The 24,291-nt window shown below is 30.4% G+C and overlaps 3 protein-coding genes across 3 annotated transcripts; 2 read left to right on the top strand and 1 right to left on the bottom strand.

The window, feature by feature from the left end:
* Positions 1 to 2,524: 2,524 nt before the first annotated feature.
* Positions 2,525 to 7,160, top strand: LOC101211692 (methylsterol monooxygenase 1-2). Its single transcript, XM_011652124.2, has 5 exons — positions 2,525 to 3,171; positions 3,268 to 3,590; positions 6,232 to 6,379; positions 6,470 to 6,502; positions 6,791 to 7,160. Exons 1-5 carry the CDS (start codon positions 2,842 to 2,844, stop codon positions 6,857 to 6,859), a joined length of 903 nt encoding a protein of 300 aa, XP_011650426.1. The 5' UTR covers positions 2,525 to 2,841; the 3' UTR covers positions 6,860 to 7,160.
* A 4,493-nt stretch (positions 7,161 to 11,653) lies between these two features.
* LOC101211448 lies at positions 11,654 to 14,469 on the top strand. The gene has a single exon (XM_004147932.3). It carries the CDS (start codon positions 11,797 to 11,799, stop codon positions 14,158 to 14,160), a length of 2,364 nt encoding a protein of 787 aa, XP_004147980.2. The 5' UTR covers positions 11,654 to 11,796; the 3' UTR covers positions 14,161 to 14,469.
* Positions 14,470 to 22,449: 7,980 nt separating this feature from the next.
* Positions 22,450 to 24,062, bottom strand: LOC101204074 (IRK-interacting protein). The gene is made up of 2 exons (XM_004147902.3): positions 23,907 to 24,062; positions 22,450 to 23,817 (listed from the first exon to the last, which is right to left on the bottom strand). Exons 1-2 carry the CDS (start codon positions 23,943 to 23,945, stop codon positions 22,483 to 22,485), a joined length of 1,374 nt encoding a protein of 457 aa, XP_004147950.1. The 5' UTR covers positions 23,946 to 24,062; the 3' UTR covers positions 22,450 to 22,482.
* Between the last annotated feature and the right edge of the window lie 229 nt (positions 24,063 to 24,291).

Here is a 24,291-nt window from a genome sequence, read left to right as displayed (position 1 = left end):
AGACCAAAATTAGACACTTCAAACTTTTAAAAAAAAACCATTAAAAGTTATAAGATATAAGTATGGACTTTAATTTCATCTTAATTGCATCTCCATGTGCAATTAATTTAATTTTACCATGTGTTAATAGAATAATTAAAACTCAGTTTACTTTCAAGTCCCTATCTATATTACATATATCTTCACATCTACGTCCCTATATTTCAAAAGTTATATTTTTTATCTTGATTTTCACTAAATACTTTATAATATTTTGAAATATATAAACTAAATTGAAAACAAAATTCAAACCAAATCAAAGTATAATGTAATATATATAAACTACTGCCATATTTTAGAGAGAGAAAACGTATTTTTCCATTTGGTTACCTTTTATTATGGCATTTATATAAATTTTCTCAAAAAGGAAAAAGTGGATTCACAAACATATATAACAATAAATTATATATGTCTATTAATATATATGAAACAGAAATAAATGTGTTTGAATTCAATATAATAAATAACTATCTCAAAATTGAAAGCGTAGATTCCTACTTGAAGTAAAAAAAAGGATATGTCTAATTCATTAAATTTTCATTCTTTTATTCATTTTGTAAATTATCAATACCAAATATTTCACTAAACTAATTTAATAATAAAATATTTTATTTTATAATGTTCAAATAATTTTTAACTATAATTTTTAAAATCAAATTAAACTTAAACAATAAGTTTATTATTTCTCCATATTTTCTCTCACTTTCTATATTTTTTAACAGAACAAGACAATAATTATTACCAAATAAATTGGCTTTTTTCTGTAAAAAAAATAGAAAACTAAAATGGTTATGGTACATTTTAGTATGTTAGGTTATAGTTTTAGCTTAATTAATGATGCTACACAACACAATTCTAGAGGGTTCAGGGGTAGGTGAGAATAAAGACAATAAATTGAAAATTAATTAGAAGTTTTTTTTTTTTTTTTTTCAAAGCTGACTTTTTGTCCACAAAATCATACAGGTGTGAGTTGAGCTGTTTATGTTGGTAATTAATTAGAAGTTTACAACTATATTAATAATGATATAAACTAAATATATCTAAATATTTGGTTAGGAAATCCTATTTTGTAGCAATATAAACTAAACCCATCCGTATATAAAAGTCTTCTACTGTAAAAAGAAACTCTCTGGAACGTTCTTTAATGTCAATAATCAATATATTTGTTTAAAAAATGTTTTGAAAAAACGTCAAGAACATTAAAATTTGACATTCAAACAACATCCAGAGTAATTGTGCTTGAGTACACGTGAAAAACGCAAACTGACAAATATGATTTGATATGAAAAAAATGTCAAGAATATAAATGTTATTAACATTTAAAAAACATCAAGATGGTTTTCACTTTATACGAAAAAAATATCGAGAATTCATGTATTTAAAACGTCTAAGACATTTTTGTTTAAAATCACCCATTATTTGATTCGTTTAAAAATATTTAGGTAAGATATAAAATTAAAATATTTAAAAGTGCAAACGTCACAAGTATAAAAACTATTTAGGTAAGATATAAAATATTGAAACCTTGACGTCGTAAAGTAAAATATTTAACTCTTTTGTGACAACATACAATAAAAATGATTAAAACTTTCGTTGATAATTATTCGTATTATTTCTACCTATAAATTTATTTGTTTTGTTATATAACCATGTTTTCAAAACTTATGCAAAATTATTCAACAAATTTGATTTCCATTTGCTTTTTTTTTCTCTCTCTAAGAATTAACATTAATTATCTTTTCTTATTCCACTACGTTCTTTTTCAAAAAATCAAAACTAAAATTTAAAAATAATGTAATTTATTTATTTAATTTTCTTTCTAGAATTGAAATTATAGATATTAAATTGTTTACAAATTAATAATTGAGACAAACCTATTGCTTTTATTAAAACTTAATGCTTTTATTAAAACTTAAAAGATAAGAAGTGTTTTTAACCCAGTTGTTAATCATTAAAATAGTTACAATATATATTGGAAAACAAGAATTATTGAATATAAATAGTATTATTAACCATACACGTCATCTTTCATTTATTTTAAAGTTTTAAAATATAATCTTTTAAAATTTTAGATAAAAATTGAAATCTAAAATAGATGTGATAATGATCTGAAACAACGTTTAGCTGTAATTGAATCTCAACTATTGTTATAAGTCATCGACACAATTTTTTCTTTTAATATAAAAAGTTATGAGACATTTATAAAAGATCAAACATCCTCGTGAAAGAATAAGAATATTTTTTAAATACATTGTAATCTAAAGGTAAAAGAAGACAAATTTATATAAATGGTAGCAATTATACAAGTTTGTAGATTCCTTTTTATAATTTGGAGTCTCAATCTTCAAAATTGATTTTTTGTTTGATAAACATAAATAGATGGATATAATATAAATTTAAGAATTACAAGTTTTTGCAAATCTTTTTATATATAAAAAATAAAGCTGAAAAAAAACGAAAAAAGTAGTGGTTTTAGGCATGTGAGAAGATTTGGAAGGGAGTGTTGGAAATGGTGGATTGCCATTCTCACATATAAATATACAAAACACAAATAACCAAACAAATATTGATTGAATCCATAGGATTTCACGCTCTTCCTCTTGTTTTCCTCCTCTTCCTCCTCTTCTTCCTTCTTCCATTTTCCCTTTTCAAACTTCCCGCATTAATTTAACTGTTTCTCACCCTTCTCCCTCTTCCATTTCACTCCTTTTCGCCGTTTCTCAATCCATTCACCGCCGGCGAACTTCTCTCTCACTCTTTTTTCCATCTGGGTCTCTCTCCGCCGGCGGATTCCTTCACCACATGTTGCCCTTTCACTCCCTCTCCGCCGCTCAGGCCTCCCTTGGCCGGAATCTCACTTTCTTTGAGACCCTTTGGTTTAATTACTCCAATGACAAATCCGATTACTTCCTCTTTTGCCACAACATTCTCTTCCTTTTCTTGATTTTCTCCTTTATTCCCCTTCCCCTTATCTTCCTTGAGCTTTTGCATGCTACTGGGATTCATAAGTACAAAATTCAGCCCAAGGTTCGATTGCCATTCAACGAGATCTTCCGGTGCTACAAGGATGTTATGCGTATGTTCTTCCTTGTTGTTGGCCCTCTTCAGCTCGTTTCGTTCCCTTCCATTAAGGTGAATCTTGGGTTGTTTTTTTTTTATTTGCTTCCTTTTTCTTGATCTGGGATTTTGATTTTGATTGTTTGTTTTCTGTTTCTTTTGAGTTATTAGATGATTGGGATCAGAACGGGTCTACCATTGCCTTCTGGGTTTGAAATTGTTTCTCAATTGGTGGTGTATTTCATGGTGGAGGATTATACCAATTATTGGATTCATAGATTCCTTCATTGCAAATGGGGGTATGAGAAAATCCATTGTGTTCACCATGAGTACACTGCTCCTATTGGATTTGCAGCTCCTTATGCTCATTGGGCTGAGGTTTTGATCCTTGGAATTCCCTCATTTCTTGGTCCAGCTATGGTTCCTGGTCATATGATCACCTTCTGGTTATGGATTGCTTTGAGGCAGATTGAGGCCATTGATACACATAGTGGGTATGAATGCTAAAGCTATTTCTCTTCCTCTCTGTCTCTCACTCTCTATCTAGCTTTCTTGCTTTCTATTTTAATAAACTTCCTGCCTTTTTTTTTTTTTTTCACTTCTGCACTGTGCTTTTATTCGACTGCGACAACATGATGCCAACTTTGTATTTTCTGTATTCTTTTATCTCTTCACCAATGCCTTTGTGTTAAAGTACTTTTAATCTCAAGGATCTTGAATGGTGGGCTTGCCTCTTTTTTGACTAGGACCGTGATCTGCTCTATGGTTTTCATATTTTTTAAATCTTGGTTGCCTTTCCTTTATTATATATATTTTCTATAAGTGTAGATATATGTTTAGTCGCAATATAGAGTTCCTATCATTACTGGATGAGCTCATTGCATGCTGAATCATTGCTCCTACTAACTTGATATAATGAAAGTTTGTTGAGAAATATTGTAAAGGTTAAATTTTACCCATCTTTTCTAGCATCAACTTTCTCTGCTTCCACAATCGCCATACAGTTGTGGGAAAGCCTAAGATTCTTTTGAACTTATTGTAAGAGGATTTATAAATCTTCTCTGAGAAGCGGAGCCTATGAAGCTTGATTCTCTTATAAACTAAACTAATTAGGGCCCCACTACCCTTTTATGCTTTAAGCTTATATACATCATTTCAAGATCTATGATTTAACTGGCCATGAAAGAGGCAAGTCTTGAATTATAGAACAATGTTATTGTTAATTGTTGTTATTAGTTTGTTCTAGCAATTTTGTATTTATTACATTTGTGCTAACGCATGACTCAGGTAATGTGGACTAGTAGTACTGATAATTTGTAAAAAGTAAAAAAATGAATTTATCCTAGCTGATCAAAGCTCGGTAGAGGATAACAATATTTGACTTTACTTTCTCCATTTAGTGGGACCATAGATATTAGAGTATAGGTTTTAGAGAAGAATGAAATTTGCGTATGAGGGAAGGAAAAACAACAAAGTGATTGCGTCAATGTATTTTCATCAATGGTAGGTAAGTACAATGAAATATTAGGTAGATTGTGAAGTGATGCTGCAATGATATTGATGGGCGAAGATCATGAACTAGATCATAACTGAACCTTATCGGTTCAAACATTCTTAACTTCAGGACCTTTTAGCTCACAACCATCCCCAAATTTCCCGACCTTATTGCATTGTAGTTGTTATGAGGCTTCATGTTTACTCCCTTGTGGAAGTCTGCCTTTCCAAACTCAATGTCAAATTCTGTAGACTTAGGGTTGTTGGGAAAAGAAAGTTAAAAAAAGGAGTTGATGTGTAGAAAGACATCTTTAGAGAATTGCTTCTAGCATGATGGAATAGACATGTAGGGGCGCTCGGGGGTTAAACTTGTGTCATTTGAGGTTAAGAAGTGGAATGTATTCTAGCATATGGTTTGCTTATCTTGAGCTATGAGTTTGTTAGTTCCATGGGCTACATAAACCCACTAGTTATGCAGACCCAAGTTTCCATAACCTATATTGGTACAGTCTAAACACTAATTAATTATATGAACTCAGCTTTTCAATAAACCAACCTTATTAAACTGTATTGTTCCTATTCCTCAGAAGAATCAAAAGCAAGCTCTGTTATTCATGTTGACTGCATTTGTTTTAAAACTATTATATTTAGAGGAATGAAGAGAGAAAGAAAAGTTAGTTGACATCTAAAGGGGCCAGCTTACTCAAATAAGAATCCATTGATTTGACCTCCAAATTGTTTAGTTGGGCCAAAAACAAAAAATAATTGATGGCAGGCTTATGGCTGGGAATAAATGCGGTGTCAGATAATCATTCCTTAGGTCATGTAGGACATAGCTTAACTCTTGGTGGGTTTCCTGTGGCTGAACATCCCCTTAGCCTTTGGTTGAACTTGAGTAACTTTATGTACTATTATTTTTAATTGCTGAAGTTTGATAGTTGTCCTTTTCATACGAAAACTGAGATTCTCATGAACATTGATGGCAAGATGTTGTACAGTTTTGAAAAGGAAATTCAAAATTAAAGTCTTCTACTCACAATAGTTATCTGAAGTTGAAGGATTTTCTTACCAATGTGTTTCACAAGCATTAGCGTGAATGAACTGTCGACCTCTTCATTCTTAATCGATTTATTAATTTTCGTTTAAATTACCAGTATAATTCTTATATTTTGAGCTTGATTTCAGCTTGGTCATGGTAGTTATAGAAGTTCAATTATCATCTTTCGTTGCTAGGTGTTAATAGTTTTCTTATGTGTCATGTTTTCAAAGGACGTGATAGAGAGCAGTGACAAGATGATGTTTAGTATAAATCATGTGTGAAGCCTTACTTCATATCTTCAATAATCCTAATCTAACCTGCAAAAACTTACGAGCAGAGACGTTTGGGGAGGTATAACCAAACAACAGGGACTACAATGAACTTTTGAGATAACATTGAAACCAAGCACAGACCATAGGGACCAAAATTGTAATATAACCTTATTTTTGTTACAGATAAACTATTGATGAAAACTACATCATTTCCTTGTTCTTTATTGTGGTCTTTCTTTCTTTACTTCTGCTTTTCTCTTATATTGTGCTTTTATGATGATTGTTGAGATCAACCATGGTTTTATTCATATATTTAATATTTATATTCAGGTATGATTTCCCTTGGAGTCTAACAAAATTTATACCATTTTATGGTGGTGCGGACCATCATGATTACCATCACTATGTTGGAGGGCAAAGCCATAGCAACTTTGCTTCAGTATTTACCTACTGTGATTATATTTACGGAACTGACAAGGTAGTTATAGTCTTGTTATAATTTTACCTCCCACTTGTTCTTCCTATGAAATCATGCTCACGAAAGTTACTCATTTGTTTACTTTCTCAGGGGTATCGCTATCAAAAGAAGATTCTTCAGAAGGTAAGCGCTTTGTTTTCCCGGCCCCCCACCTTCACCCTTAAAATTGATTGCTGCATATGGTGTCATGAATTAGCAAGTTTTTTTCAAATAGACAAAATTGAGTTTGGTTCAATGGCATGCCCGGATAAGCTTGAACAAGCCTTAGGATGGGCAGTTTAACTATATTTACTATGACTTTCTCCTGTTCTGTTTGGTTGGATCAAATCTATTCCATCTATTCCATTTGTCATTGTGATTTGTTTTGGACTGATATCGTGTGTTCTAATTGTTTGGTTTTGGTGTAATTAGTTGAAGGAAGAAGTGAAGAACAGTGAAGAGTCATACTACAACACAGCTCAAAATGTTAAATCGGACTAGGCGATTCATATTTTGAAGGATGGATTTTTTTTGGGTCGGTAGCAACGTTACGTTACATACATGATCTCTGATTTGAAGTTTACTTGGCCAGGGACGATATCATCAACAAGGATGTAGTTTGGGAGTGGGAAGGGATGGAAATTAACATGGGGTCTATAAAGTTTGTTTTTTTTTGTTTTTTTGGTTAGCTTAATCTTCAGGGCTCAGAATTCAGATTCTCCAATGGTGTGGTTTAACCTTATTGTGCAGACAAAACTCCTAATATATATAAATATGTATTCTGCTTTTGAATTTTTCTTGATTTTATTTGCCAACCATTTTTTTCTAAGTTTAACAATAAAAAAAAAAAAAAAAGGTTCATTGGAATGTATTGAATTTGTTTTCTTCTAAATTCTAAAAGTAGATTGTCTTTAAAGGTGTGTGAACATTTGTGTCCAAAATATAGAGACACTCCTCTTTATTTATTTTTGTAATTATGATTTCTAAAAAGAAAAATGGTATTCAAATATGATTCACCTTTTTCAAAACCTTTTATTGTTTGTTTATATAAAAACTTGTTACTTCTAACAATTCATACCTTTTAATTCAAAATATTAGCATATATCACACCATTTTAAAAATATTATAAATATAACAAAATCTAATTTTTTTTAAAGTTTAATTCTAGCTTTTGTTTCAATTCAGTAAACAAGATTGTTTTAATATACTAAGTTTAGTTTTTGAATTTTTAAACGTGTACAGTATTTTTAGTTTTGTGTCTACTAATACCAAGGTTTAGTATATTTTGGTATTTGATAATTCTTTAGTATGTATAAATTTTTAAAAATTAAATTTATCTTTTAATTACAAATTTGAATTTATATTTAATAGAACCTTAAACTTTGTTTAATATTCATAATGTCTTTCAAACTTTCAAAACCTATTTCACACCAAATTGTATATTCAAAAGTTTTTTGTAAGATTGAATTAGTAATTTAACTATAAAAGTTTTATTATATTTTTATGTTATGATTAAAGTATACAACCTAATATACAAAAGTTAATTAACACTAACATAACAAAGTTTTTTTGTTAAGGGTGACAAATTTAACCATCAAGATCATTTATTTATGTGAGTTATACTTTGAATTGGCACATAAATACTACAATAACATGATATTCAACTAATAATGTTTGATACATTTTTCAACTAATAATGTTTGATACATTTTTTTTATCACATTACTTTTAGATTGCTACAAACTAACTTCAATACGTGGGGTAGAATCTTTTTTAGTACAAAATTGTAGGTGAAGGAATTTAAACTCGAAACCTCTTGTTCTTAGGTATATACTGATGCCAGTTGAGCTAAATTTTTGTTGTCTATGAGATAGAAATTTAAAACCAGTAATTTTTATATATTCGTATTTCTTTTAGATTTAGTTTTTGAAAAATTGGTTATAAGATAGCAAAAAATTTCATCCAAGAAAATATGTATTTAGAATTTATAGTTGAAAGACAAAGAAATAATTTAGGTAAGTGTTAGAAATCTTGACAACTTTAGAAGGGTGGTAGTTTTAACCCTTTGAAGTCTTAGCTCTAAACATGGTAAAAATAATATTGTAGTATGAGAAAACTCAGGTTGGAATCTCCTTTTTTTCTTCATTTGAAGTTTAAGAAATTTTGCGAAGTTGTTCGATGGGTTATTTAGTGCATGAATCAAACTTATTTTTGTGCAAACTTTAGTTTACCAAGAAAGATTGTTCTTTGCAAAATTAACAAACGTGTAAATTAAACCAAGTCAAATTCAAGATTAAATTCCACAGAATTGAAAGAAAAAAAAAAAAAAAAAAAAAACTCATTTTCAAGATTTTTTTATAAAAATTACACAAGTTGAGAGGATTTTCCATTTATCTTTTAACAATTTATAATTTATTCTGAACCAAATAGAAATTTGAAAGAAAAAAAAACGTATCTTTAAATATTATGGACAATTTCAAATACAATTTGCATTTCAAAATATATTATAAATTTCATAATAAAAACAATAATATTTTATGTGCAAAGAACAGTTAAATTTCAAACTCGATCACTTGTGGAATCAAAATTTAGCAAACAAAAGTATAGTTCAAGAAGTTAAACAAATCAAAATTTAAAGATTACAACCTATACTAATATGGGCTAATGTGACATCTTAAGAACTTGGACTTGGGCTTGGGCATCAACCTACTTTTACATAATCACATGGATATAATTAGAAATAATTGCAAGGAATGGCAAATAAAAGGACTGATATCTCAAAAATAACCAAAACTGGAAAAGATAAGGATTATGGCAAACTTATTAGGACTTAAACCTCTAAACCTTTCACGTAATAGCGATTGCAAAAAATTTGTTGGCAGGAGTTTTATAGTTGAGTAAAATTAATTTATTTAAAAATGTAAGAGTTGAAATTTAAATCTTCGTATAGAGGAAGATGAAAGACCGAACTAATAATACTAATTTAAAACTAATTTAAATGATACGAAGAGGACAAAGTTGAGAGAGACTCAAACTTCTCTAAACCTACACTAAATTTGGTACGTTTTCACGTATTGTGTTCTAGAAATTAGTATATGGTTTCAAGTTGAATAGTTTATAATTTAGAAAATATTTGTAATCTAATTAATTGAATTTAATGTAATATTCTTTTTATTAAATTAAGGGGGAAATTTTATAGGGTTTAGATATGTTTGAAGATTATTTGTAATATTTGTTTGAATTTAGCCTCTCTCTTTTTTTTTTCCTTTTCTTTTGCAACCCTTGTGGATGAGAATCAATTGTAATGACATTTATTTTAAAATTTGATTACTTATATACATTTAACCAATACCTAATTAACCTAATTAACAAAGGACAACCTTCAACTTTCCTCCTTAGCTATATGTATTGTATGGATGGTTTAAAAAATCAAGTTAAAAAAAAATATTGCCATATTTGACATATTTGCACTCGATTCTCCCTCGAGATAGCACTTTCATTTCAGGACCAAGACATTCGCGATTCAAAATCTCCACTTCAATTTGTACCAATAATAACAAGTGTTTGTAAATGTAAAAAAGGTATTTATAAACATTTAGAAAGTCAATACAAATAAGCTCTAAGTTTGTTACGTTAATTATTATTTTTCATGCGTTTCAAACTCAATTTGTTCTTCATCTAGCGTAGAGAGTGCATGACTTTCGAAATCAGCCTCGTCGAAATGTATCTCATTCTTCTCGGGCATATCATTATAGCCGTCATTCTTTGTTAAAATGTCAATTGGGGCCAACAAGTTCACCAAACTATTAGTTCATTGTATTATTAGTCCATTCATTTTTCTTACTTGCATTTTGTTAGCAAGTAATTTGTCACATCAATGTGATAAGATGAAATACCACTTGTATTAATAGAAGTATATATAATGAAGAAAAAAACTTAAAACATAAAAGACTAAATAAATAAAAATCACTTAACCATTTATGGCATAGAAATATATACTTATACTTAGATTCATATTAGAAGTTTTAGTTCATAAAACTTGTGAAGTCGTTTTCAAATTTTAAGTTTGTTTTAAATAATCATTTGATAAGTTTGATATTTAATTTAAAAAGTTAATGATATATTTTTAAAAAATTAAATTTATATTAGTAAATCGGCCTCAATCAAATATCTTAAGACATAATTTGGTAATCTATTTTATTTCTTTTTTAAACAAAACAAAAAAATAAAATGATTATCAAACGAGACTTTAATTATTTAAAAAATATGGTATGATATTTTAAATAAATAACTATTGAAAGTAGAGCTAGTATTATATATATTCTGAACATGATCTTCTTTGGGGAGTGTCAAGTTGTAATTATTATTTAAGAGAGTAATTGAAGAATTGACACGAGATAAGAAATGTAGATCAATATAATGAGAAATGAAAGTTATCATGAATAATGAAATAATAAATTTCTTGAACTGTTGATAGATTCAAATTGTGGATTGATTTTTTTTTAACCATCCAACTTGAAAAGTGCTAACAAAAGAACACAATAAATTTATTTACAAATAAAAACAAAAAAAAAGAAGAAAATGGTTTAATTCCAAGTTTAGTCCATAAATTTAGAAAACGTCCATTCATGATTCTTATGATGTTGCTTTCACATAGCTTTCAAATGTCCCTTTAGCATCTCCGATTCTTACATGGGGTTGCTTTCAAATTTTCTCGATTGAATGATCTCTTCATTTTCTTTTTCAAATTCAAAAATCTTCTAGACAACTTAAATATTTACAAAATGATCTTCTAATTAGTTAATTGAATATAATTCAACGTGAACCTAAACATTCAATTGATTGTCTAGTAAATCATAAAACGACGGTAGTCGATTTAGTAAATAGTCGGTTCATTGGTTGGTTTAAACCATTGATTTTTCTAACCCAACATTGATAGAACCTTTCTTTCTTTCTTTATCGCAAACAAATCATTTTTTCATTTGATGAACTTTGATCGATTAACTTATTTTTTCGATCTATCATACTCACACCATATATCAAAGTTACCCAAACACATTTGATAGAGAAAATAGAACCCCAACAACTAACGACAATTAGGCAAATAGTATGAACTAACCAACTCCTTGCAAGAAAAAATAAAAAAAAAGAAAGTTTTAACTATTTTTGAAATGATAAAATATTAAATTTAAAATTTAAAAATTAAAAAGCATATTTAAAAAAGAAAAAAGAAAAAAGAAAAAAGAAAAAAGAAAAAAGAAAAAAGAAAAAGAAAAGAAAAAAAGAAAAAAACCATTAACCAACCTAGAGGCGCGTGGATTCCACGCTCCGTTTCCATCAAATCAAAATTTCTCCAAAGCCACAAAACTTCACAGAAACAAACAGTTCCTCTGTTTTCTCTCTTCCTCCTCCGACCTTCCTCCTCACATGGCCCCATCATGTCCCCTTCCCTTTCTTCTCTCTCCTTCGCCGTCTTTCATATTCCCCTTTTTCTCTCTTCTTTCACACCCACTAACCCATTTCTTCATTTTCTTCAATTCCTCTTATGCCGCTCTCTTTCTGAAACCTCTTCTCTTCCACCGTCTATGGCGGACTCCGACGACCCCGCCGCCGTTGCCGCTCAAGCTGTCCATCGTCGCTACGAAGGCCTTCTGATGGTTCGCACCAAAGCCCTCAAAGGCAAAGGCGCTTGGTACTGGTCTCACCTCGAACCCCTTCTCCTTAAAAACTCCGATACCGGCTTCCCTAAGGCTGTCAAGCTCCGATGCTCCTTATGCGACGCCGTTTTCTCCGCTTCTAACCCTTCTAGAACCGCCTCCGAGCATCTCAAACGAGGCACTTGCCCTAATTTCTACTCTCCTTCCAAAACCCCTCTTCTTTCTGTTTCCCCTGTTTCTCGTAAACGCAACACCGCTGATAGTGATGGTGGGGATTCGTTTTACGACATTTCGCCATTGACGGTGGTGGATCCGTCGGGGGTTTACGGCGGCTCGTTCTCGCCATTTCAACCTCATCAACAACAACCATTGTTGGTGTTGTCCGGTGGGAAAGAGGATTTGGGGGCTTTAGCTATGTTGGAGAACAGTGTAAAAAAGCTTAGAACTCCAAGAACTTCACCTGGGGTATCATTAAACAAGGATCAAATTGATTCTGCGCTTGATTTTCTTACTGATTGGGTGTTTGAATCATCTGGGTCAGTTTCCATTTCGAGTTTAGAGCATCCAAAATTCAAGGCGTTTTTGAATCAAGTTGGATTGCCTTCGATTTCATCGAAGGATTTTGCTACAGTTAGATTGAATTCTAAATACGAAATGGCTAAAGCTGATGTTCATTTGAAAATTAGTGAAGCTATGTTCTTCCAAATCGCTTCTAGTGGGTGGAGACCTCAGAATCAAGAAGATACAACTATGGTTCATATAGCTCTGAACCTCCCAAATGGGACTAGTTTGTATAGAAAAACTCTTATTATTGATTCTTCTGTTCCTTGTAGATTTGTTGAGGAAGTTCTTTGGGATACAGTTTTAGATGTTTGTGGTAACATTAAAGAGAAGTGTGTTGGGATTGTAGCAGATAAGTTCATGAGCAAAGCCTTGAAGAGCTTGGAAAATCAGCATCAATGGCTTGTTAATCTTCCATGTCAGTTTCAAGCTTTCAATAGTTTAGTTAAGGATTTCATTAGAAATCTCCCATTGTTCAAGACAGTAGCTGAAAACTGCAAAAGGGTAGCTCATTTCTTCAATTTTGAGTCTCATATCAGAACAATCTTCCATAAGTATCTGTTACAAGAATGTGGTCATACTTGTTTGATAACATTGTCCACAGCTGAAAGTGAGGAAATAGGAGCTACGACACTTTTTCAAATGGTTGATAACATGCTCGAGTCAGCTCCTGCTATTCAGTTAGCTTGGCTCGATGAAGCTTTCAAGACGACGGTGATTGAGGATCCCATAGCTAGAGAAGTTTCTCACTTAGTTGGGAGTTCTGAGTTTTGGAATGAAGTAGAAGCTGTGCATTGTTTGATCAAATTGGTGAAGGATATGGCGCAAGAAATTGAAATAGAGAAGCCATTGGTTGGCCAATGCCTTCCAATGTGGGAAGAATTGAGAGAGAAAGTGAAAGATTGGTGCAAAAAGTTTCACATCTCAGAAGAATCATTAGAAAAGATAGTTTCAAAGAGGTTTGAGAAAAACTACCACCCGGCTTGGGCTGCAGCATTTGTGCTCGATCCACTCTATCTAATACGAGACAACACCGGGAAGTATCTTCCGCCTTTTAAACGGTTAACAACCGAGCAAGAGAAGGATGTTGACCGCCTCATAACTCGGCTTGTGGCTAAGGAAGAAGCTCACATTGTACTAATGGAGCTGATGAAATGGAGAACAGAAGGGCTTGATCAAGTATATGCAAGAGCTGTACAAATGAAGGAGAAAGATCCCATTACAGGGAAATTGAGAACTGCTAATCCACAAAGTAGTAGGCTTGTTTGGGAAACTTACTTAACTGAGTTCAACTCATTAAGAAAAGTTGCTGTTAGGCTCATTTTTCTTCATGCTACTTCATGTGGGTTCAAAAGCAATGGCAAATTTGAAAGAATGGTGTGTTCTTCATATCGCAGTTCAAGAGCTACAACTGAAAGTATTAAGAAGTTGGTTTTCATTTCAGCTCATTCCAAGCTAGAGAAGAGAAATTTATGCAGCAATAGTAACGAAAACCGTGGAAGCGGCGACGATATCGAGTTGTTTGCAGCGGTAAATAGTGAAGATGATCTGCCAAGTGAGGCTGATGGGTCATCTTCATTGTAACATTTTTTCTCTTTTAACGTAGTTTCAAACCATTTTTTCTTCAACAAAGTATAGAACTGTAGTAATGAAAGTAAAGTTTTCTTTTTTCTTATATAATACTATAATAGATGATTTATATCTATAGAAAATCAATTGGTGGGACACACTTTACCAATAAAGTCCTCTAATAATTATGAGAGGAAGTAGGATCACTTTATTTCTTCTCTTTTTCTTTTTCTCCATCTCTTGGCAATTCATTCCTCTACTTTTTTGAAATATTGTATTCACTTGAATGGAGTGATATGAATGAGTTAAATCTATGTTCTTTCACATTTGACAGGGGGTAAGATTCTTTTAATCATGGATGATCAATGTTGTCAACTTCTGCGTTTTCATGGATTCAGGATTGACATGAGTGATGAATCAATATTTCTATTGCATGGTTATTGATTTGGAAAACATGAATTAAAATATATGTAAAAATTGAGTTGAAAATATTTGTGTGGACATCAATATATTAAACATGAAATAAATACAAAATAGGTAAAAATGAGCATGGTTGACTTACGAGAAAAAGGTATAGAGCGTAGGACTAAAGATATTAATTGAGGGTTGCTTTTGAGTGATACCAAGATATAAAAGATGGAAAAGCTTAGGAAGGTAGGCCAATATGGTTCCTAACTTCTAAGGAAAATTTTGTCTAAACGATGATCATCAAGACAAGTAAATCCTCGTAGATATTAAGGTAGTGAGCGGTAGGGAACCAATTACTTGTGACCGTCCTATAAAATTAAGAACTTATTTGATGAACAAGTCGACACTAATTAGTTGAAAGTCATTAACATTATAGCATTGTATCACCTAACTTCAAAGTTGAATCGTCACATGATTCCATTAAGGAGTAAAAGAAAGGAGAGAAAAAAAAGGCATTATTAAAAGTTGTCCTAATTACCATATGTCCATTATAATTTTAGGACAATATTTAATAGTGTGGTTCATATGTTTAGAAAAATTGACAAGGAACAAATACTTATTATTGATTTCATTTTATTTTATAACTGATGTTGCTCAAGTTATATTATTAAAAGAAAGACCGAACAGAATAGTATCTTGAGAATATGATATAACACCGTTTTAGAATTTTACTATTATGGTAAAATTTTCACTTATAAAAATACTCTTCATCTTAAATTTGTTATTATTTCTAAACTACTTTTAATAATTTATTTCTCTTCCCCTCTTTAATGTTCAACTCATTATTTATTTATTCTCTCACAATTTTAAGGTTCTAATTATTTATTCATTCTTATACGAGAATTTTTTTTTGGTTCTTTCTGTCTTAATCTTGATTTTATAATATCAATAGTACAATAATTGTAATGTGAAATATAATGGTTGTTGAAAAGAGTAATTTGATTTCATTTGTGATTTTTTTTACTTTCTTCAATAAGTATTTTGAGTTGAATTTGATATCAAATGATTTTGTTTTATTTTTTTACATTGATTTTGTTTTGGTTTTACTTTATCTCAGTTTTGTATATTAGTGTTGTGATGTACTTATATTATATGTATTAGTTGGTTGATATACTTACTACGTGATTTTCATTTTTTTTTCAAATTTTATGCAGATCATTATAATATTATTAAGTATATGAATGATATAACGTAGTGTATCATTATCAAGTATATCAACAATATATTGTTAAAACGTATAAGTAAAGTAAATCATTATCAAGTATATGAATCAAATTCATAAGTGTATATCAAGTATACAAGTAGGATTTCAAACATATCAAGTGTATTTAATCAATCAAATGTATAAGTGAAGAATATTAAATGTATCTTGAGTGCATCAGGTGTATCAAACATATCATGTACATCAAACGTATCAAATTTATTGAGTGTACCAATGAAGCATAACAAGTTTACTAGCGGTGTATCAAGAATAATCAAGTGTAACGAGGAGTATTATGTGTATCAAAGAGTATCAGGTGCATCAAGTGTATCGATCATATGTATCAGGCGTATCAAAAGATATTAGGTGTACCAAACGTGTATAAAGTGTATCAAATGTATATTAGTAACGAGGGAATTTGTGACATTTTACCTCTCGATGTGTGGGTTGGATTTTGTTTTTACCATTTTCGTAAATAATAAAGTATGTGTGCTATGGATTTAATTATTATAACTTGTTTTGCAATTTTTGTAAGTGCTTCATTACAATAATAACTACAAAAATTAGTAACTAAAAACTAAGAAGAATATCATAAATTTTCTTTTTCTAACAGAAAGATTTATGAACTCAATTGCTAAAGAAAAATAAAGAAAGAAAGATGGATGAAATTTAAAATACCAAAATAAAAGAGAGAATAAATTTGAAGCCTAACATCTCCCAAAGGAATGAGTAATGACTCTCATATGATACAAATGGGTACTTTCCCATTGATCACTTGAGTATTACTTAAATGTTACATTTGGTTGTGCTAATTAAACTTAATTATGTAATTAATTAGAACAAAGGTCACTTTGTTTATAGCTTTTAAGAAGCTTTATTTTAGGATAGTTGAGTGTAAATCATGTGTATAGGTTTCCTCGTGTGCAAACATAATCATATGGTTGAATATCTTAGTAAATGGGTTAATCATTTACTTTGACATTTTTCATTTCTTTAATCGTATCAAATTCTGCCTCATTATGCTTAACATTTAATCATTATTGTCCCCAGCTTTACATTTTTTTTTTAAAAAAAAGAGATTTATAGGTTCGTTATTCATTACCTTTTTTTTATTTAAGGTATAGTTTTGAAAAATTAATCATGTGTTAGCATTTGGCAATAGAATATTGTTGCCTTAAAAGTGATCTATCATTTTAACGTTGTATCAGTGGATCTTTTAAATGCATCTTTTTTCGTTGAGAAAAGTTAAACGTGGTCGAGTTGGGGTATGTTTTTTTTTTTTTTTTTTTGTCATTTGTGGAGGGTGACAATTCCTTAACGAACTCCCTTGTGCATCGAGTGTGTGTTATTCAAGCAAGTTTCGTTCACCCCTCTCGTACATTTTGATTTCTTTTTTTAGTGATTTTCTTTATTTATATTTGAAAACAGTTTTCGAATTTTGTGATTGAAAGGATATAAATTCTAAAAGTAACATTTTTATGTTTTCATTGTACCCGGATTTCAGAATTTCAAATGCATAATTACATTAAACAAACATAAAGATTTAGACATATTATGTTTGTTATTCAATTCAATTTTTTATGTAATTATTCTAAGTTATATTAAATTTCAAATTTATCCTCATATTAGAATAAAGTTTAAAGTGAGTATATAATTTTAAAATTTAGAATTTAGTTCATATGGTTTGATATAACTTTATATATATATACTCAATGGTTTGTTAAACTAACTTAAATAATCTCTACCATAGGAACTATTCTCCTCTTTATGAAGTTCTTATCTAACCATAAAGGTAAATTGCAATAACCCTAAACCTAAATTTTTAACATCTTCGAAACAATAGGAATAAAATTTCCAATTTATTCTTAATTATAGGATATTACAAATAATAATTCTACAATATTTTAACACAAAAACATGTTTATAAACCAATTATTATTAGTTTATTGCCAACTTTGATAATTTGTTTCATTCTAATTGGATGTACTTTTTAAATGTTTGATTTTGACCTTTTTACTCTCAATAGAGCTCAAATAAATAATAAGGTGGCAAACCAAAAATAATAAAAAAATAGTTTAAAATGATAAAATTGTTAAAAATAATGATAAATAAAATATAACACAAGTTTACTTTCTACCATATTGAGAAAAACATATGGAAATTAAACCTCATTATCATAATAAACTTTGTTATTAAATTTTTGTCGTTCTACCCATTCAATTTTATTTATAAACTATAGAAACGAAGTTTTAACTTTCTCCCAACTATGGATGAAATCTAAAATTTTTCTATTTTATTTTCCTCTTCCAAACAAGGAATTTATGTTGAGATAAATTAAAGCATGAATAATTGTGGGCAAATTTGTATAGTTGGGAGGGTGTTTTGAGAAAGATGTATGTATTGTAAAGGCTAAAAAGAAAGGTCCTCTTGAAATAATGGTTGGTTGTTAGTGGAACATTGAAACTATTTGGGACAATGATTTAAAAGGAAGGGTTTTGCCTAAACTTATATATTCAACCACTTTTTTCATCTTCATCTCTTGTCTTTTTCTCCCATACCATATGATCAGATTTTTATGTGTGTATGGTTACAATTTTGTGACGTAAATCTATGGTGAACACAACATTATATAAGCTCCCTTCATACTTAGTCAAATTCAACCCAATATATTAATCTTTTTTTTTTTTATACACATCTAATGCTTTTCTAATAAAGCAAGTTTAGGGTTCGGAGATAAGTAGACAAATTTCTCTTTGTCACAATTCTAAAGTTCTATTATTTAATATTGTCTTTGTATCACATGTACATCGCACAAATAGAAATAATATTCTTCCTCAATAAAGAACTGATGATTTAGTTTGCTAAACATGTGCTAATCCAAAAAATGTTATAGGGAACTTGGAAAAAAACCCAAAAGAAACTATTTGGGCTCAGATAGAGATTGAAGGCCCAACCTATTTGGGCAAATAGCCCAACTATTATAGGGAACTTGGAAAATGGCCCCAAATGAAAATCACAAATGCACAAATTCTCTAAGTGCTTTTGTCTATTTACAAAGGTTTTAATCTAATCTCAACCAACCATTTCTATCCTTCCTTTTTATTTTTTTTTTAAATATATGGAGAAACATAGTATTAAAGATGTTCATTAGTAGAGATAGAAATATTTGATAATTAGCCAAAAATGTAGTTCACATGTTTATCAATACCATATAGTTCAAAGTTAGAAGATACATCCCAAAGATTTGGAATTGGCTATATTTGTTTATAAGGTTGTTAGGTATCTTTGGTAAAAATAATATCACTTAGAATGCTAATTCTTTGCGATGTTGTGCGAATTTTATTACTTTCGGATATTTTTCTTATTTATGTTGTGCAAATTTAGAGTGAGAGGTTTTTTCTTGTTTCCATAGTGCTTATTTAAGAGGAAGTTTGTTGTCTTCCAAGAGTTGCCACTCTTGAGTACTTTGGTTGAAGATTTTCAATTTGTGTAGAGGTCATATGTTGTGGTTGTATGTCAATCTTTGTGATTGTGATTTAGTATTACCATAGATTGTGAGGTTGTGTTTTAGATCAACATTAAAGCTTGATTCGTGATAAAGTTGTCTTGATCTTTGAAGGAGCCAGCTAAGACATCGATGCTTGAAAAATGATTCCGAAACGAGAGCTTAAGTTCACAAGTGTTATCCACTACGAATAGAAAGATTTCAATTGAAAGAAAACTTAAGCAATTAGTTGCTAATATACTCACACTTAAGGGAGTGTCTAGTCTCTTTGAGAAGAGGTATGACACTTATCATTCATTAAGTTGAGCTATTTGGTGTGTCACTACATTTATTTTTTATTTACGTATAAATGTAACGTTGTAATTTGAATTGATGATTGACTTAATTTTAACTAAAGTAATTGCTGAAGAAAAGCTTAGATTTTTCTTCTACCCTTAGGTAATCTTCATGAAACAAAACCACTTAAAACAAAATTTATTACACTTAATTTGTAAATATTTTATCAAATATTCTATTTTTGATAATTTATCGGGGCAAATAACATACTTAGAACTTAAAAAAAAATAGTTAAATTGGTGTTTCCTTCGTTCTCTCTATCCATGTTTTTGGGTGAACAATAATGTATGATTTTTTAAGCTTTTAAGGCTGTAAAAAGCTAAAATAAAGTGTAGAATTTTTTTTTTGGAGAAAAACTAAAGTTAGATTTGACTTCTATAAAAGAGAGCTTTCATTCATAAAGTTTTGCTTTTTATTCCCTCTCTCTCTTTTTTTCTTTTTTTTTTTTAGTATAACTTCAAACCAAAGAATCCAAAATAGTTTATAATTCTTCAAATAATTAATTAATGTTCATAAACCCTACACTCAAACATTATTCAATAATTAACAAATTAGTGGACCAACATAGATTCTCCTTACGATTTTATCACTATTTTAAAATTATCTCAAACATGCTTCCATTTACACATTCTTTTCTTTTTTCTTATCAAATCATTATTTCCTACCAAATTAATTATTAAGACATTATTATAATGAGTGATGCATAATATGAATAAAATAAGAATATTATCATGATTATATCATAACATGGACATAGTTTTGGTTCTATCCTACAAAGGTCATGTTAGTGAAGAGGCCCATATTTGTATAGCCCATTTTATTGCCACAAAGGTGCTAAATTAATTACAAGACCAACAAATTCAAAGAAAAAACAAAACAAAGTCTCATAATCAAATACACTTTGAAGTTATAAATTGAAATTGAATATGTGTGCATGTAATTATGGGATGAAGGAATTGGAAGGTAAAGGCAGTTGACCAAAATTGATGAGGCCATTAAAGAAAAGGAAGCTATAGGGTCCCCTACCCTCTCCACATATCTCTCTCCCAATTTCTTAACATATATTATATATATGACCTTAATGTAAAATAATGAAAAGTTTCTATCACCTTTTTTTACTGCCACACTCTTACATATTATCTTTTCTATATTTGTAGGACAACACATCATTTCACTTTCAAAATCAATTACCCTTCCAACCACACCAACCCTCCCTCCCTCCTTTCAATTATCATCCACTATAAACCTTTTTGTCTTAATACATTTGGAGGCAAATTCTTATCATTTGAAGTTAAGGTATTTGGTTTTTCATGTTAAAATAATATTTTGATTGTGGGTGTTTTGAGACTAAATATCTTTTATCTTAATGTTGTTTTAACCTCTCTCTTTATAATACCAATAATAAGTCTTAAAACGGTTTCATGTTAGTGTTAGTTTATGGTTAATTTTTATTTTGAAAAAACATAGATTAATATTTCTCTCTGTACGTTTTGAAAATATATTCACGGTTAAGTCCTTTTCTTAAATGAAAATTGTTATATATATATATATATTTTTGTCAAACTTCATCTTTAAAAAATACATTCAAATTAACAATAAAAATTAATGCTAAGATTTATTAGGGTTATGGATTAGATTAAGATATTTAAAAGTCAAAATGATTAAAATGAATCTCAAAATATAAGGATAAGTAACATTCATTTAACTCATCAATTTAGTGTATATGGTTTATTTGGCTCCGATTCAAATTTTCATTATAGCTAGGATAATGTTATTCATAAGATTATTACCAAAGTTCTAGTCGATTAGATTAGTAATAGATTATTGTTGATCATCAAAGTAATAAATGAATAGAGAACAACATCAATCTCAAAACTCATCAAAACAAACTATAAGGAATGAAATGATAAGAACTTTTTAACTAATTATGTAATGCAAATGGTACCAAAAAGTTTAGGGCACATCCAAAGAAGATAAAGACATAGAAAGTAATTTAGTAATAATAAGAAGACAATCACAAAAGAATAATAACAATAATAAAGGTATTGAAATTAAATTAAAAGATATAAGAAAAGTGAATATATGTGACAAAGAAAGGATTCATTTCCCAAGAAAAGTCTATATTATCCTTACCCACATGGGCTAATTTGCAATAGCCTTTAGGGGCATTTGGGTATTTTCAATGAAAGGGAAAACACACTTCATTATCTCATAATTATTCGATTAACACAAACTCCAAAATTCCAGACTTTGACATACACTTACCAACTCAACATCCCTAAGGTCCCTCCAACATGTAGGACAATCTCCAAATGCCTAATTCAGGTTTTCAAAATTACTTTTCTTTTTTAGTCTTATTATAATAAGTTATAAAAAGAAGTAAATTGTAACTTACTTACAACTAGTTGTGATTCCATTATTCTTACTATTATATTATTTTCCATAGTTCAATTGATTCCCTCCATTAACTTAATTAACTTAACTAGAATTAACATTGAATGGATAGTTAGTGAATTTCTTTCAAGATTAATATTAATTGATTCATCTTCTATTATTCTTCCTTTAGTAAAAGTTACCTTATAATTATAAGTTTATTTTAAATGGAATCAAATGAACATAGTTATAAATTATTTGACTATGGGTCATTAACAGTTTAGCTTAATCTTATGGATAAATCATCCCTAACTTTAATTATAACAATGAGTGAATTGTAAGTTTTGTTTTTCTTAATCAAAGTTTTTTAAAACTTGGTTTTGTTATTGAAATTAATGAGAGAAAATGAGGAGAATGGAAGAAAAATAAAATTTGGGTAAATTGGAATAGAAAATTAATGATTAAGATTAATATGATACCTACACACAACCTTACACTTAATCAAATTATCAAACACATAAAATCCCGGCGACAACATTATTCTCACCGTCGCCGGAGCAAGTTCTCTTGCTTTCTCACCCGCGATATCCTCCATATAAACCCCGTCGAATCTCACGCCGGAATCCACTCTAAATATCGGCAAGCTCGGGTGAACGGCGGTAGCAAGAAGATGAACAAGCCAAACACTCTTCGCCGCTGCAAAGAACGCCTGAAGTAGTGGCTCCGGCCAAGCTCTGTTCCACTCCAGCATTGCAACAATGTCGCTCATCTTCCGATCACAAAATCTGCTGAAGTCTTCACTGAAATGCCTCGTTCCTTTGCTCAGAACCTCCTCCCAACTCAGCCGGTGGAGCCGATTAAACGACGCGATGTTCGCTTCAGTCCGATCCGAAGGGTTTAAAATCTGATTCGGTGAGTTCTTCTGAAACCCTATCGTTTCGAAATCCTCGAAGAATGCTCTGTTTAGAATAGCTTCGAGATGGAAGATAAGTGAAGTTTTAAGGTTTTTCGAGAGAGGGATTTTGATGTCCTGAGATTGTAGAAGGAATTGAATCCTCTCGTAGATTTTCCCTCCGATTTGACGGAGTTGCATTGCTAATGATCGGCTTAATTGCCTCACCGACGAACGCGATTCAGAAACTGACGATAGGAAATTCTCTATAATCTTATCTGAAATCGAATCGCTGTTTTTTTGAACTTCTGGTTTAGTTTTTCTCGGATTCGAAGCACATTCATCGAGTTCAGATTTCAAAGTATGGCAATAGATTTCAAGCTTATTAAGTTTCTTCTCCAATTCCGACATGGAGTATTTCAACCTCGAAGCTTCAAGAATCGCTTCATCTCTTTTCCTCGTCGCTTGGATTAACTTATGCGAAATTTCTCCCAAAGCGATCTTCCAATGTTCTTCTCTCGCCGCCAAATCCGTTCCTTCATTAATCGGTTTAGGGCTTTTTCTTGTCAACGAAGAGACTATTGACTTCAGCATTCCATTAGGGCTCGCCATTGAGAAAAACTGTTTAGCGACGCCATTGTTGTCCAACGGAACTACAGAGAACTTTTCTCGAGCATGTGGTCGGCACTTACTGCAGGATACCGATCCGGTGCTGACGGAAGCCGCTGAGTCCGGGTGTTTCTTGATGGAGCGTTTAGGAAGAACCCCATCACCGCCGTAAAGGTGAAGCGGTGTTGGGTGGTGCTTTGGTCCGGCGTCCGTACCACTAGTTGGAGTTGCTCTGTTGAACTCATCTTCTTCCTCCTCCTCCTCAGTTCTATCAGTGTTGTGAATGATCTGCAAAACAAAAAATTGAGATTATTACTCAAATGGGTTTCAAATTTAGAATGATTTGAAGAAGAATTGAGAAAGAGAGAGAGATTTACAGAGGAGAATGGTGAAGAAGAAGGAGTGATATTTTTCATTTTTTAGTTAATATTTTGGTTTTTCTGTTATCCTTAGCTTTGGGGTTATTTATATGTATGAACTATGAAGGCAGAGATTTTGAGTCCTTTGTTGTTACCTTTTGTTTTATTCACACTTTTGTTTTTTCCCTTTTCTTTTACCAAATTTCAAATCTATCTTACCCTAATATATATTACTTCCCATTACCCTCTTCAATTCTCAATAATAACAATTCACTAACCATCAAAATCAAATATTCAAACTTATATAATCAATACAATTAGCTAAGTTTGAGAATCCAATTTTAGAATTTGATAAGTTAATGATATTGTAATTATTATTATTATAAAAAATTATTTTATAATA

This window comes from Cucumis sativus, chromosome 3 (genome assembly GCF_000004075.3).
Source record: "Cucumis sativus cultivar 9930 chromosome 3, Cucumber_9930_V3, whole genome shotgun sequence".
Classification (NCBI taxonomy): Eukaryota; Viridiplantae; Streptophyta; class Magnoliopsida; order Cucurbitales; family Cucurbitaceae; genus Cucumis; species Cucumis sativus.
Note: the sequence above shows the minus strand (reverse complement) of the source record. Positions and strands in the feature narration are given on the sequence as shown.